The sequence below is a fragment of the Arachis hypogaea genome, chromosome 3 (assembly GCF_003086295.3).
Source record: "Arachis hypogaea cultivar Tifrunner chromosome 3, arahy.Tifrunner.gnm2.J5K5, whole genome shotgun sequence".
Classification (NCBI taxonomy): Eukaryota; Viridiplantae; Streptophyta; class Magnoliopsida; order Fabales; family Fabaceae; genus Arachis; species Arachis hypogaea.
In genome coordinates, this window is record NC_092038.1 from 24,809,514 (window position 1) to 24,827,047 (window position 17,534).

General features: G+C 33.7%; 1 protein-coding gene across 3 annotated transcripts; it reads left to right on the forward strand.

Annotated features, from left to right (window-relative positions):
* The first annotated feature begins 6,530 nt into the window (after positions 1 to 6,530).
* Positions 6,531 to 9,536, forward strand: LOC112789935 (DNA-directed RNA polymerase subunit 10-like protein). 3 transcript variants are annotated; one of them, XM_025832107.2, is made up of 5 exons: positions 6,531 to 8,110; positions 8,281 to 8,373; positions 8,486 to 8,544; positions 9,117 to 9,211; positions 9,314 to 9,536. In XM_025832107.2, the coding sequence occupies exons 2-5, from the start codon at positions 8,338 to 8,340 to the stop codon at positions 9,337 to 9,339; spliced, it is 216 nt and encodes a 71-aa protein (XP_025687892.1). In that variant the 5' UTR covers positions 6,531 to 8,110; positions 8,281 to 8,337; the 3' UTR covers positions 9,340 to 9,536. The 3 variants fall into 3 exon arrangements, with proteins under 3 accessions (XP_025687892.1, XP_025687893.1, XP_025687895.1); XM_025832108.3 differs by having other exon boundaries at positions 7,849 to 8,110; positions 8,294 to 8,373; XM_025832110.3 differs by having other exon boundaries at positions 7,881 to 8,110; positions 8,291 to 8,373.
* The last annotated feature ends 7,998 nt before the right edge of the window (positions 9,537 to 17,534 follow it).

Here is a 17,534-nt window from a genome sequence, read left to right on the forward strand (position 1 = left end):
CATTATGTGACACTTTACTACCTCTGAATGTGAATATCATCAGTCAACACTATGCGATCTTCAAACCCCTAAACCACGTCAATTTTATAAAGCTTCTTCTATAGTCTGTCTTTCTCGGTGCAATCCCAAACTGGTGCAAGCACTCGGCCTCCAAAGTCTCAAAACTACTCATGGTCAGTCCTGTAACCGAAATTCCATTTATCGGTAGACCAAGAATTATCGCCACATCCTCCAGCGTCACAGCACACTCACCAATCAGAAAATGAAATGTGTGAGTTTTTGGCTGCCATCTCCCGATTAGAGCATTAATAATTGCTGATTGGCATTGGATGACTCCAATATGAGAAACATGATAAAAACTAATCTCCCATAAATGCCCATCAACAATTTGATTGTACGGATCCAGCAACATAAAGTGATCACATATCAACATCCATAAACCCTACAATATTACATTTTCGTTATAATTACCAGTATATAATTATATTAACAATAACATAATTATGCTCACATCTCTATTATAATTACCAGTAAAATTATATTTCACACTCATATTTATTAACTTATAACAAAAACTAATTAACTTTAAATGCATAACCACAATAAGTTCAATAATGATAAATTATTTAAAAAACTTATATATATATTTTCTTTACTTTACAAAACATAACATAATATATAATAACATAACTAGAATAAGTTCACAAGTGTCTTTCACACTATTATTATTATTATTATTATTATTATTATTATTATTATTATTATTATTATTATTAAAAACCAACGTTATTATTAATAATAATCATAAAACAATATATTAAAATTGCATTTTAAGTTTGGTCTTTACTAATTTATTGTCAAAATTACACTAAATTATGTTAAGTTCAATTATCAATAATTATAAATAATTTATTAAATTCATATTTTTTTCTTAACTTAAATATCATAAATTCATACTTCTACTTCTAAATTCATATTTCTACTTCTAGTACAATACAATTAAAACAAAAATATATTAACAAAAATTTCCTTCCAACATATAATAATAATAATAATAATAATAATAATAATAATAATAATAATAATAATAATAAATTGATTTCATTTATTCCATCCAAAACATAATAATCAATAATCATACATGTCATTCCAAAACAAAACATATTATTAATCAAAATTATTCGCAGACTTTTAAACTAATTAATTCTACTCTATTAACTATTTCTAAAACTTAACAATAATCACACCACCCGTATACATTTAATTAGTGTTACTATAATATTGTTACTAAAATCTAATATGATCACTATTATTTTTATTAAATTAAAATATTAGATAATAAAAACTTACATAATTTGGATGTCCAAGATAATTAATAATGTGAAATTTTGGTTGATTCACTTCTTTAATTCTTGGTCTTTTTGGCATTGTGTTCAAATTCTTTTCCTGCTGCTATGTGGTCCACCAATAGCCGAAAATGGAGATGGTTGTGGGGTTGGGGAGCAAACAGAGAGGAATTTGTGTGTGAGAGTGAAAATGATGGTTACTGGGAGGGGGGTAACATTCCAAAGGGTTATTGGAAGCAACGAAGCCAACCAAAGACCAGCTGCATGCGTGCCACGTAGAAGCCAGTACCCAAATTGAACCCACTGTTTTCTGTATCGCCTGATTACTGTACTTGGACGGTCCGATTACAGTACCCCATCGGACGGTCCGATTTGTCTTGCGCAACCCTCTTATCCAGATGAAACACCATATATCTCCATAACCATGCTATACACCAACCCTCTCTCCATATTAAAATTTAAAAACTCTCTATAAACCCTACAAAAGAATAAATAGTATCATTTTTTCAGAAATTTATTAAGTCTAACATTTTTTTAAGAAACTTGATAATTATTGTTTTGTGGGAAATTGTATAGTACATAACTTATTAAATAAATAAAGGGGTAAATCACATATATAAATCAAATCCAGGCAAATATTACACAATTCTACCAAAAGAGAAAATGTTACAAAGATCTATCAGAAGGACAATTTCATGTAATTCGAATGAGACTCATTCGAATTACATAAACTAACAGTAATTTGAATCACCTAAATTCGAATGACTAAAGATCAACGTAATTTGAATTGAACCAATTTGAATTATGCATGTATTGAATCCTAGGGGTAATTCGAATCACATTGATTCGAACTACATGCAAACATGACCCACACTAGTTCGAATCAGCCTAATTCAAACTAGCCCACCATTTTGACACACATAATAATTCGAAACAGCCTGTTTCAAATTACACACGGATTTGGCTGCACATGGTAATTCGAATCCCACTCATTCAAAGTAAAGGGCTTTTCCCTATAAATAAAGTTCGAATTGAGCTCATTCAAACTATAATCCCAAACCCCTGCCCCACCAAATCCCAGAGAAAGCTCTTTCCTTATGACTCCAACAAAGTATTCAACATCACATTCAGCTGATGGGGGATAACCCGGACCAATTTTATCGTTTGGATGGGATCACTCATATAGCTGGTGTCATCTATGAAGAGGTTAGTGCGCACTTGTCCTTTTAAAATAGGATCTAATGTGCTGTTTTTATATTCTTGCCTTTTGTTTGTTATAATGGTTGTTGTTATTTACTGTTGTTTAGTTAGATAGAGTTGTTATATTAGTGGTTATATTATTGGTTTATTAGTGAGTACAAATAAACAGAAAAGTATAAATAGTAAGGGTAACAGAGGGTGAAACTAAGTTAGAGTAAGATTTTCTTTGTTAAGATGAATAGTAATCATTGAAGTGAAATTTTTATTTTAATATTATACTATTTTTAAGAAAATTTTTTTTAAGACAATATTTTTTTATTAACCCCAATTTGATGTATATATGATGTTATTTTCCATTTTAATCCGTAACATTATTTGTTAGACTAGAAGCTGTATTATTTGGATTAAGATGCGCATTAGTGAATCATGTTGTATAAATATGTTCCGAGCTAAGAGATAATCTGATACGTTCTTTATGTAGCCCCATCGATGTATCTCGAGCATGCGACGGCAGCAGGGTATGAACCTCGACAAGAGGTACATTCCGTACTTGCAAATGGCCGGGTTATACCATCTTGCAAGGCTGAACGAGAGTTGGTTTAGGTTGGATGAGCCACTGGTCAGTGCATTCGTGGAGCGCTGGCGGCCGGAGATGCACACCTTTCATATGTCATTTGGGGAGTGCACGATTACACTGTAGGACGTGGTGTACCAATTAGGGCTGCCGATCGATGGACATTATGTTAGTAGTTGCCTGACAGATTTTCAGACGTACATCGAGGGTGGTCGCCCAGCTTGGGTGTGGTTCGAGGAGCTGCTGGGTGTGTTGCCTCCTACGAACTGCATCCAGAAGTTTGCAGTGAACTGCAGCTGGTTCTAGGAGACATTTGGAGAGCTTCCTGGTGGTGCCGATGAGCCCACTGTTAGGAGGTATGCTCGGGCCTATATCATGATTCTGGTGGGGACTCAGTTATTTTATGATAAGTCCGATAATCGCATTTACATTAGGTGGCTACCATACGTAGCCAGACTTGAGGACATGGGTGGGTACAGTTGGGGATTAGCTGCTCTCTCGTGGTTATACTGATGCATATGCCGCGTGACGAACAGACATGTGGTCAAGTTAACCAGACCGTTACAGCTACTCCAGTCATAGTTGTAAAAACCGGACCGGACCGGTCGATTCGACCAGAAAACCGGTGAATCAGACTCTATACCGATCCGGTCCAGTGTTTGAACCGCACATGAAATTGAATCGGTCAAACTCGGTGTGAACCGATACGAACCGGTGAGGTGGTCTGACTGAACCGTTTGGAAGAAAATATTTCCAAAATGCTTAAGGTAGGGTTCGAACCCTTGCCCTCAAGGAAACAAAAAGGCTCCACAACCACCAAACCACTATGTTTTCTATTAAACTTTATGCAAATTAAAGTCCATATAGATATCTTCTATCAAATAGTTTACTTTTATTTAATTTATTTTAATTTTAATTATAAACTTACTCATTCTTAAATTAATTATATTTTTATTTAACAATAATTATAAACTCACTTATTTTTTTATAATTATATAATATCTATTAATATTATTTTTTAATAAATACTTGGAGTATATAATAGTATAAAAGATATAAACTAATTAATAAATTATTAAAATTTAAAAATAATAGTTATTTTAATATAAAAATAAAATAAAAATATTTATGATAGAGTAAAAATAATAAAATATTTATTGTTCATGTTCCATATTATTTTAAAATAACTTGATATTTTAAAATGTTAGTAAAAATATGTATTTTAAATTTTAATTTTAAACTTTTGACTATTTTTTATTTTTTATTTACATAGGACCGAATCAACCGGTTTAACCAGTAACCCAGCGGTTGAACCAATGACCCAGTGCTCCAGTGACCTAACCGGTTCGATCACCGGTTCGGTTCTGACAACTATGACTCCAATCATAGATCTTCTGGCGGTTTTTTGGATTTAGTCCTGCTGGATATAATACGTTCGGCTGGCCTTTGGCCTCAAGGTACTATTATATTCAAATGCTTTATTTGTCACAATTATTAGGTTTTAGGTTCATCCCATGCTATTATTTTATCCTATTCAATTTTTTATTCTATTATTTGGTGTTACCTTCATTTGGTGATAACCTGGGTGTTGGTTGCAGGTGATCAGGTCACAACCCTACAGCGAGCGAGAAGGGACCTTGAGTTGCGAGTTGGAGGCTTAGGATAGATCTCTTACAGGTTGGGGATATGAGTATTTCAACCACTCCTAATAATTAAAAGATCCCTTAGATTAGCAATGCTGTGTGACATATAATGATGTTTCGTTATTTTTTTCTATCCCTTAGAATTAGGTGCCCCACGCTGTAATGAAATCGGTGCCGTATCAATTATACCAACTTCTCTATCACCAATGCGGTTGAGATCAACTGCGAAAGACGGGAAGGCAACCACAATTTCATGAGGTGCAATCACAGGCACGGATGAAGATGCACCAATAGGTCTCGAACTAGAATAGGCTACCATTGCTGGAGTATGGGTATTCCGGTTCGAACCACCCGAGCTAGAGACCACATCTACAAGCTTTGCCAACAGCTCGGGTGTCTTGACCTCAAGAAACTGTCGACGACAATGGAACAAAACCTCCAAATCTTCATCACTCTCAATGACAAACGAATCGTATTTCACATCATCTCGCAAAACTGAAATCGGAATGTGATAGAATAACTTCTCAACCCGTTTCATGCCTTGCAACCCCAGTTTCTGTATTATAGAACTCAGGAACTCAACGAAGCTCATTGTAGGTTTCAAAAAAATATTGAGGGGATCCTTATCGGTAAACTTAATACCAAAATGTGTTTTTTTCTTAATCGACCCTCTATAGTGCACCAACACTAAAAAACTCTCTTCACTAGCCATTGTGTTTCACTCTAATGAAAGAAATTCACGTTCACACCATATTTACACACGTCGGGGGCTTAGTAATTTGAAACAGTCAATTTCGAATTATATATATAATTCAAAAGAGCCTAATTCGAATTACTATGTAATACCTTCCATGAATAATTCGAAACACTTTGATTCGAACTGCTCTAACACAACATGCATGCATAATTTGAATCAAGCTGATTTGAACTACCCTAGAAGTACATGCATGCATAATTTGAATTGAGCAAATTCGAATTATGCTTCTCTATTAATTCGAATTGGTTTAGTTCGAATTACTCTTAGTTTTCCTAATTCGAATGAGTCTCATTCGAATTACATAATAATATGCTTTTGGGTAATCCAGATAACGTTTTTGTCTTTAGTAGAATTTTGTAATTTTCTCTTTCATTTGGTTTAATATCGCATTTTACCCTAAATAAAGGGTACATAGAGTTACCGAGTTACGAGTTCTAAAAATTGATTTAAATCAATAGTTGGAATTGTAAATCCATAAAATTGACCAAAACCAATGTATTTGATATTTATTTTTAGCCATTAAATTACTATGTATACTAAAAAATTTCGAAATATCGACATTTATTTAAATGGATGAGTTAATTGACCATTCAATCAATTCCAATTGATTAGATCCAATCATAATATTTAACTGAATTTATTTTGACATAAACCTAAATTAATCTAAAATAAATCTATTAAATTGAATTAACCTAATTTAAAATTAATATATATAAATTCGAGTTTATAGAATAAATTAATAATTTAAAAAAATTAACAAATACTATATTATATTTATAATAAAATAAAGGATTAAGTACTTTTTTCATCTCTAAGGTCTAAGACCAAAATCAAAATCGTCCCTGACCTTTTTTTGTTATTAAAATCATCCTCAACGTTATAAAACGTAATAAAATCATCCTTTTCTACTTCAATTTTAATTTTTTTTACTAAATTACCCTTAATAATTAATAAAAATAATATTAAAAAATAAAAACAAAACACCCCTTCCCCTAACCCACCCACCCCCTATCTCTTCACTTTCTTCCCTCCCCATCTCCTTCCTCCTTTCCCTCTTCGGAACTCCCCAACACTAAAGAAGTCCTCTCAGAGACGCCCAAATGGAACCCACCACCCACCTTCTCCAAATTCCAACCCCAACAACCCCACGAACCCAAAACCTTCCATACAAAGAACACCAACATGATGAAGAATTACGAGAACGACGATACTGATGCATTATTTGCAACAACAGGCACCACCAAACCCCAAGAGATCTCCCAACTCTCTGAGAAAGTTTGCAGTTTGAGCGAGAGTGTCTCCGCCACAACCTTCAACAAACAAGATACGCGCCAAAGGATAGTAAACAGATCACCCGCCAGAATACAGAAAAATTGCTCCTTTTCCAGTGACTTCGCCGCCAGGACGGTCGGGAAGTCTCCAGTCAGGAGGTCAGAGCAGTCTCCAACGAGGAGGAATGGTGGGTCAGTGAGGCTTGTTTAGAGCAGGGACCAAATGGGGAACGGATTATCGAGGAACCAGACTCGCTGCCGTGACACCGATGAGAATTCCACCCGGCGTTCTAGGTCTCCGGCAACCCAAATCGACAACATAGCAACTAGATCTGTCGTGGGTCGGAGCACATCTAAGAGGAGAGGAACAAATTAGTCCCTTGCAAAGGTGAGACAGGCCGCTACATCGGCAGTTGAGAGTGGTGACCGAAAAATGGATAATCCGGCCATGGAGGAAGGAAAGTGGTCATCTTCAGCTAAAAATGAGTCTCTGGAAGGGGATGGAGGAGGAGTTGGAAGAAGAAGATGGGGAGGAAAGAAGGTGAAAAGATATCTGGGAGGAGGGGATTGTTTTGTTTTTGATTTTAATATTATTTTTATTAATTATTAAGGATAATTTAGTAAAAAAAAATTAAAATTGAAGTAGAAAATGATGATTTTATAACATTTTATAACGTTAAGAATGATTTTAATAATAAAAAGTCAGAAACGATTTTGATTTTGATCTCAGACGTTAAAAACAAAAAAAGCATTTAACTCTAAAATAAATTATTTTAGAATAAAAATATTAACTAAAATATAAAGATATAATATTTTATTATTAATTTTGCTGTAAAATATATATTTTAATTATAAAATAAAACTTTAAACCAAACTGAATCATCTAAAACATGACACAATCTCAATCAAAAAATAATCCTAAATAAGAAAATAAAAAAATCTTAAAATCAACACTTTTATTAAAATTTAATCGACACTTAACCAACAAAAAAAAGTAATCCTACACCATTAAAAATACTAGCAATAACTACAAATTACAAAAAGTTGGCCAAACACTCTTCAAAAACAAATCCAAATCTAATAAAATATACTTTGGAACCGAGTAGAGTCGGGTATTGAAATATTGAACACCCCTTACTGTGAGCAAAGCAACGGGGTTTCGGGTTTAGAAAAGAAAAACCAAGCAAAATAAGACCGACGAGAACCCTAAATCCTACCCTCTTCTCCCAGTAGCGGTTCCTTCTTCCCTTCGTCCTACGCAACGCATTCCCCTTCGCTGTCGTCGTCTCCTTCCGGTCGCCGGCGTCGCCTCCGTTCCGGTAGGCCCTCTGCTCCTTTTTTAATCCCTTGCTGTGTTGCTCATTGTTGCCGCTATGTTGTGTTGTCACTGCTGTGTTAATTGTTCTTCTTGTTGGTTATTAGAGTTAGCTTTAGTTATGATTTTTTATTCATGCGATTATGAAACTTTGGTTGATGATTTACTTTTAAGTTCAAACAAGAAGCTGCCTCTTAGAGAAGCTTCCAGAGTGTGCAGAGAAGGAGCAAGATGATTATCCCAGTCCGTTGCTTCACCTGTGGAAAGGTGATTTTCTCTTCTTCCTTGCATTTCAACACACTATTGTTCTTTCTTTTTCACGCTTTCAGGGTTTATTTAATAAGTCTTTGGATAATTGGTGCTCAATTTTTGTTTATAGGTTATCGGAAACAAATGGGATGCATATTTGGACCTTCTTCAGTCAGATTACTCTGAAGGGTCAGTTTTGCCCTCTTTCTTCATACTTTCAATTCCTAGTTTTCTTCGGTTAGGGTTTATAGCCTGTATATTTTATTACTGTTGCGACTGCCTTATTATATATGTAATATGTTACATCTTATAATCCTGTTATTGATTTTGTATTGCTATGTTATTCATTGCTAAAATTTGAATGTGGGGTTACTAATTACATACTTGCATATGCTGAGCCGAGTTAGATAGAAAGATTGATTTTATTTTATTTTTTGTGGTGACTTGAACGGCTGAAGGGTTGTTTCACTTGTTTGTCTATCTAATTAGTTATTAATTTATTGGATCTAACATGCTTGGCAAAACGGTAGTATGAGTAGTCAATGGTTTAGGATGGATGGTAAACAAATCCTGATTAGTTATGGTCTATTCAGAAGCTATTTGATTGTTGTACATTATTTTAACCTTTTCAATTCAACATGCATTTTCCTATGTTCAATATGTGAAATCTGGTATTGCTTTTTCAGTTTTCCTTAACTGCTGATGGTATTTTAGTTGATTAGTTAGGTCTAATAGGGTTGCCTTAACATCACGGATTGCAGAGATGCGCTGGATGCTTTGGGGCTGGTTCGTTATTGTTGTAGGCGTATGCTTATGACGCATGTTGACCTCATTGAGAAGCTCCTGAATTACAACAGTAATGTGTCTCTCTCTATAGTGTCATTGTTTTTTGTTTCTTCTATTCATGCCCATTTTCTAACTTAGCCTGTTTTGTACTTGATGTTGCCTTTGGTTTCAGCTCTTGACAAGTCTGATCCCAGTTAAAAATGATGTATGGAATTGGGTGCGCATGTCATTCTTCCGAATCACATGTCTATTATTTTAGATTTTACTTCTTGAACATACCTGTTCTTTCTTTTTGTTGTTGTTGTGACTGGCATATAAACTCCTCTGTAGATTGCACAGTGGCCTAAAGTTCTATGCCTCTTTTGCAGACTAGCTTAAGTGCTTTTTTTGTTTCATCTATTGTTTTCTCTTTTATTACACAGTCCTACCTTTCTCTCTCTAACATGAAAGTGAAAGTGCATAAAAATTTTCCACAATTGAATGGAAGGGGAAGTTTCCATACAGAAAAAAGGGGGGGAGGGGGGGGGGGGGGGTAAAGTGGCATCTTAAGATTTATCTTTCATGAAAACACAGCAAAATTAATTGACCAATGAAAAAATAAAAGGATCTTCTCCTCTCAACTTTCTTTCTTTCTGTGCTTTCTGTTTTTTGGATTTTAGAGTTTTCCCATGATCAAGGATCAATAATCACTCACTAGCATGAAAAACTAATGCAAATATTATACTACTAACTATCATGATTTTCATTGCCACTTCCAAGTAAAAACGACTTGTATTTGACGATGGAGATTTTTGTTCCTACTCTGAAAGGTTAAAAAAATGGCCTTATTTTGGCTTGTCTCCATATAAAACAACTCCAATCGAACCTGTCATTGAGCACAAACAAAGCTGTGTGTTTTGACTCACGGAAACTTTTGCCTTTCCACATTACTTTAGGAAAACTATATATAAAGTTGAAAGCTATTCACACCAGTTTCAATGAGGGTAAAAATTACACTATAAATCGAGAGAGTGAAATTGAGCTTATGAGTACAGCAGCACCCAAATAGGCATATCTCATAATTGTTGGATGTAGTATTACAACCTCAAGAAAAGGACTAGTACTTTTGAAGTTTGAACTAAATAAGGGTTAGTCAAATATCATATCATTAAGCCATCTAGTGTGACACATTGAGGTGTCACTGTTGTCTATTGATGTTGGATTCAAATGTTTTCACCCCCCCCCCTTCTAATTCCATGCATACTTTGTTTCATATTACCCTTAAAATTGTGATTGGCCTTCCCACTCTGTTTGATATGGATTAAATTTCCATTTTGGTTTTTGAAATTAACGTCATTATCCATTTTAGTTCCCGGAATTCAAAATACCTTATAGTGGTGCCCTAGATACACGTCCGGACATTATTTTAGTTTCTCAATTCTTTATGGTGTTGAGTCGGTGAACGAAATACTGAGGTAGCGAAATCTTGCCACGGTGAACACTACAACGACTAACTGATGCGGTAAGATTTGTTTTTGAATCCAGTGTAGTTCCTAAAACTCTAATTTATTCTCATTATTTATCTGAGTGCCAGTCTTTTCATCCTCTTTTTCTTATATTCTTTTTCTTCTTTTTCCACAAATTTAAATTTTCATTCCATTCAAAGATTCATTGCAAATATTGCTGATTTAGTAGATATTGATGGTCAAATGCGATGCTACGTGGTGGTGAGGATTCAGTTACTTCCCACTTGATTGCATTGCTTGTCCATCACACCCTCACCTCATTAATTAAACTATCCCATCGAATGTGAACTCATTCGCATGTTGCCCAACACGTTTTATTTTCGTACTCCCATATCATTAGGGGTGGTAGGAAGTAAGGTGGAGTAGAGTTTGGATCTAACCTTAATTCTAAGTTAAAATTTTTATATAAACTCAATTTTATTTTATCCGTGAGTTTATGATATCCCAACTTTAACTTTATCCGTTCTTAGTTTGTGGATATCCGATCCTATCTACAAATTACAAAAAGATACAATATTATTATATAACTTAATGATAATTTAAAATAGAACTAATTTTTATTTAAAAAAATATTAAATTATTAATTAATGAAGAATCTTGCATTTAGTAAGACTGTGTGAGAGGTCTTTAGTTCAACATCTATTTGAAATATATTTTTATATAAGTATATAACATATACATACATAGGGTGTGAGTTGATCGAGTAGAGTTGAGATTTAATCTACACCCTATTCAACCCGTACGAAATTCCTATCTGCACCCTACTCTATTCACTGTGAATTGAAGTGACAATCCTATCTGACTAAATTAAGTCAAGTTAAGTATTTGTCTCTATTCACTGTGGATTGAATTGGCAATCTTACCCGACTAAATTAGATCAAGTTAAGTAAGTTAAGTATTTGTAGACAAAGTGCATATTACCACTCTTACATATCATGCAAATTGATAAAAAAAAAAAAACAAGAGATAAAGAAAGAATGAAATATTTATGTTGGACTCCAAATTAGGCTTGAAATAGCTTTTCTGTAACAGCTTTTTGTTGCAAACCTTCTGTGCCATATTTTGTTCATAAATTTATCCAGATATTCTTTTTTTTTTTTCTTTTTAAGTTTTATAAAATGGGTCTTTTGAATTTAAATTTGTGAAAGAAGAAAAAGAAAATAAAAAAGACAAGAAGAAGGAAGGAGGAAGATAAAAAAGATTGGAACCCCTATAAATAATAAAAATAAATTAGAGTTTTAAAGGTTACATTGTGTCCAAAAATAAATATTGTCACGGCTAGCTGTTGTAGCATCATCATGGCAAGATTTTGCCACCTACCTGAATATTTCGTTCGTTGATTCATTACCAAAAAAGGTTGAAGGACTAAAATGGTGCCCCAACCTATATATGCGATATCATTATAAAAAATTATGAATTTTATAAATCAAAATGAATAATTACATAAATCTCAAAGACCAAAATAAAAATTGAATTCTTTTATATGTTAAACATGGAATAGCCTCCGAATTTCCAATTAGGAACGACGATCTATAATAGAAGTTCATTTCTTGATGGCGTTCGAGAAAAATATTGCTTCTATTAACCAGCTTGCAACTTGCATGGTCTAATTACAGATTTCAATCAAACTCTTTTTTTCATGGAATTAAGATCTCTTAATAGAAAATTTATAAGCACCGTTATAAAAAATGTCTAGATTAACAGAGGACAACCTAAAACCGTTATGGCTATACCTCTATTGAATTCATATAATTAATAACAAATTAACAATCATTCACAACATTATTTAAAATTTAAATAAAATAAATCATAAACTTAAAAAATAACTTCTAATGAAAAGCAGTAGAAATATTTACACATTACAACCCTTATTAGCACTATAACCTTTAGGTAACCTTTTTGTTTTGAGGATCATCTGAAATTGATGAGATTTGGGTTTGAACCTGAGATTCAATCTCTTTTTGATAAAAATTTCGATGTCTTCACCTAATGAGATAAAGTCGCTTGAAGTCTTTAAGTGAGGATGAAAAATGGTATCTGCAAGAGATTTTGATGTTTAAGTTAGTAAGAATTTTTAGATAAATTTTATAAATTAGAATTCAAAAATACCTGTGTATGATGGAATATTTATACAGTAGGAGTGATAGCCTTACTATCTTTTTATAACTTATCAGCCTATAACCATGGGTGGTTACTTCCCTCTTTTGTGTAGGGGTTGTTGAAATTCCTTATTTGAAATAATAGGCTAATTTGTACGGATGCATGTTGGTACAGCTAAGACCTTGATGTACAAGTAAGGTTGGGTCGTGGCTAAAGGATCCAAGCTTCATCAGGTCGGGCATATTTGGTATAGTGGACCTAAATTCTTTGTAGATTGGGCCTTATTCATTTTGAAGCTGGTTCTCTTTTCAAGCTAGGTTATGAACAATACCCCTACTCAAAGTTGAGTTAGATAAGTCGGACTCGAGTAATAAGATAGACAAATTGTATTTGACGTTGGCATATTGAACAAGTCATATGATTAGGTATAATCTAGTCATTATGCAAGTCGGTTTCTCGACGTGATTTTATCTTAAAAGATCGGTTGATTCGATATGATTTTGAATTGATGTGACATTTTGCACTTCTATAACCGTTTATGTATCTTTTGGTCTTCTCGGTAACTGTGCAGCATTTAATGCATAGTAATTTTACCTTTTTATTCTTATTTATAACTATAAAAGCTTGACTTTTCTTCTTCTTCCTTATTTTTTTTATTTCTTCTTCGTGCAAAAACTCTACTATTTTCTCTAAAATTGTTTTCTCCAAACTCCCCTTTCCTTAAAAATTTAGTTATTCATTGAAAATCACTTGATCGTTCAAGTCTTTCTATAAATTTTTTGTGTCACCTTTTTTTGAAATTACATTTGTAGTGCCTTCCTGATCGTTAAAGTTAGTGTTTTTCCTCTATCAATTTTCAATTCTTCTTGTTTCTTAATTGCTTTTCTTGCATGCTACTATAGATTTATTGCATATTGACAGTTACGGTATGATTTTGATTTTAAAAATTATTTTTAAGAATATTATTTTTAAAAGAGTGAATACTCATTCCAATCCCTTATAATTTCTTTAAAAGACTATAAGGCCCCTAATAAAAAATATCTATTTCGGTCCTTGATATTTAATTTCGTGAAACTGGTTAGCCCTTCTGTTAATGATCTCTTTTTAAAATATGCTTATGTCAATCACTAATATATCCTCTATTAATTTTTTTATAAGTAAAAACAATTTAAAAGTCACTAATAAATTTAATCAATGTATTTGAAAAAGTAACAAAAAATAAATAAAAAATTAAACGACTCTAACAGTTATCCCTAAAAGATAATGAGATTCCAACAAAAAAGAATTTGTCAATCTTAATTTGTTCTTAAGAGACAAATCAACTATTTAATATGTCATGTAAGCTTATTCTATTAATATAGAGAGAATATTGACAGATGGGCTAACCAGTCTCACAGAAATAAAGATCAAGGGCCGAAAAAAGATATTTTTTTATTGAGGACCTCATTATCTTTTGAGATAATTGTCAAGGGCTGTTTATAATTTTTTTAACTTTTTGAAAATATGATTTCTAAAATGTTTATTCCTGCAACTTCTTGTTGCTATTGTTGTCTTGTTGTATAATTTTGTGCCTTAGAAATCAGGGATCAAGAGTCTATTTTTTAGGTTTTTCGAATTTGTTGTAGTGCACGATGCTTTGGTACTGAAAGCTTGGTCTATGTTGTGTTTGGATTGGAAAGTGAGGAGGATATGAGTTGTATGGAGGTCAAGTTTAGGCATAGAATTGATGTGGTTGAACATTGTTGACTTGATGGTGTGAGGTATTTCTAAAAGTAAGTGTTTGATATGGAAGAAAATATGGTATAAGACTTTGATAAGAAACTACTAAAGGCCTCGGAGAAATTGTCAAACTTTCGGAGATAATAGGGGATTGGTGTTTCACAAAATTCACATATTTATCTTTCTTCTTTGAATGAAAACTCTTTTTGACATGGTTATCATCATTGCCAATGGGTAGTTTTCCAACTTTCGACAACATTTCAATTCTTTCTTCAACTGTTATGAGTTCTGAAAATGTTTTATATGTTGCTCCCACCATGACTCTAATATATGAAGATTCCGTCCCCAAGAAGTATGAACATGTTTCTGATTCAGTAAAAGGAGGTTGTACAATTCTTCATTGCTGACCAAGGGCATGGGAGGTGGGGTATCTTCTTCTTTAATCTCTATGTCAAGTCTAATGGGAAAGGATTCAATTGTAAATAGAAACTCATCAATGATTGAATCCATCCCTTGATCAACCTCTTCAAAGTCTTCAACCATGATATGCCTTGGAGGTTGTACACCCTCCTCAACATCAATATCAAGCTTCTTGGAAGAGGGCTCTCTAATTTTACATTCCATGGACTTACAACATCTCCTAGGTCTTCAACCACTTCTTCCGACTCAATTGTCTCAACTTCCTCCCCTTGTGACAATTCTTGCTTCAACTCCTCTTCTCCACCTTGAAGCTCCAAATTCATTTCCTCACTATGCTCCTTAATTGCTTCTCCACATTCAATAATGGGAGTGCCTTGATCATATATGCTTAGGAGGGAGGAGACCATGTTGCTAACGGCTTCTGCCATAGTAGCAATCATGACTTCTAGCTTCTTGAACTCCTTTTGTGTCTCTTCTTGCCTTTGGATGTAAGAGCTAATGTCTCTTTGTTGTTCTAGCATGAAGGCATGGAGAAATTTATCTATTGGAGGTGATGTGGGAAGAGAGGATTCATTGTTTGGGAGAAAAGGTTCATAATTGAAAGGTGGTTCCTCTTGGTAAGGGTATGGAGATTGTATATATAGAGATGGTTCTTGGGAGTAATTGTGTTGGAATTGTTGTGGTTCTACATATGGTTCATAAGGTGGTTGGTATGGTGGATAAGGATTAGGGTCATATGGAGGTGTTTGGTAATATAAGACTTGTGAGTATGGTGGTTCAAAATTATGTTGAAGATGTGGTTCATAGGCATATGGTGGTGGTTGTTGACAACCACAATGAAGATCACCACACACACTAGATTGATATGCATTAGGAGTGGGATTATACCTAAAAGAGACCGGAGGAGGTTGTTGCCAAGAAAGTTTATCAATCCCTTGAGATTCCTCCCATCTTTGATTGTTCCACCCTTGATACACATCCTCATTGAAGCTTCCATTCCTTACAACATAATTGTAACCAAACTCATAACCAAAGTGATGAGAATTCATAGTGACAAGAGAAAATAAAAACAAATACTAATAAGAACTAATAAAAACTAACTCCTAAAACAAGCAAAAACTAGCAAAGAAGCAAATTCACAATATCAACATATATACAATAGCCAATAACATAACACCATTGCAATTTCTCGACAACGGCGCCAAAAAATTGATAAAGAGGATTTATATCGGTTCGGAATTTAACCAAATAATTTCGTTGTGAGCATAGTCCAAACCGATAATCGATCTTCAAATCAAATTTTAATAATTGGTTGTCACATGTATAAACCCCAATAAGAATTAACCGAAGTATTCAAATCTCGGGTCGTCTCACAAGGAATTGCAATGAAGTGCTTAATTATTGGCTATGAAGGGGGCAAGGGTGTTTGATTTGGTATTTGGCAAGAAAAGGAAATAGCAAGAAAGTAAATGACAAGAACTAATAAAATAAAGAAAAAGAACTCTTGGTTAGACATAGGAATTGAGATCACCATCCTTATCTACCAACCATATATTGACAATTATGAGGTACCAACCCATTAAATCTACTTTTATGCTTGAAGTAAGTATAATGTCTACCCCCAACAAATTAAGTACGTCAAATAGGCTTGATCAACATGAATCCATAAATCCTAACCTAGCTACTAATTAACTTAGTAGTAGGCTAGAGTCAATGGTTATCAAATTGACCACTAAGGGTTCTCAAATCACCAATTCATTGAGACCCAATGACTCAAGGTCACTCAATTCCCTTAGCTTAGGCCAAGAGTAAAGAAAACTACTCAAAAACTAGTGAAAGCATTTCAACAAACACCTAGAGTGCAATAAAAGTAAACATTACAAAATGCAAGAATTAAAGGAACCCATAATTAACATAAGCAAGAAATCAACAACAGCAAGTAAGACAAACATAAAAAGAAATGAAAACATAAAATTGCATTGAAAGAAAATAGAAATTCAACAAGGGTTCATAAACATAAAAATAGCAAAATAAGGAAATTAACAAGAGAAACTAAGAAGATTAAGACAATAGAACAATAAAATATAAAGAGAATTGAACTAAAAACAAGAATTAAAAATGGATGTAAGGAAATTTAACCTAAACTACCCTAAATTCTAGAGAGAAGGGAGAGCTTCTCTCTCTAGAATCCTACCTACAACATGATGAATACTACACTATGAGTCTCCCCTCTCATTCCCTTGCCATCATTGGGTTCAAATACATCAGAAATGAGTTGGATTTAGGTCTCTTTGAGCTCAGAAATCGCTCCCAGTGTATTGCTCTTAAGTTGGTCACGTGTTGCTTGTCATGTGTACGCATGGGTCACGCGTACACGTCGCTGGCAACATTCCTGGTGACGCGTGCGCGTCACTGACGAATCTTCATCTCACGTGTACGTGTGGGTGACGAGTGTGCGTGGTCTTCAATTCAGCAAATCCTCATTTCTTCATGAATTCTCCATTTTTGCATGCTTTTTCTTCATTCCTTCAATCCAATATCTGCCTTCTAATCCTGAAATCACTTAACAAACATATCAAGGTATCGAATAGAATTAAAGTGAATCAAAATTAGCGATTTTTGGGCCTAAAAAGCATGTTTTTACTCTTA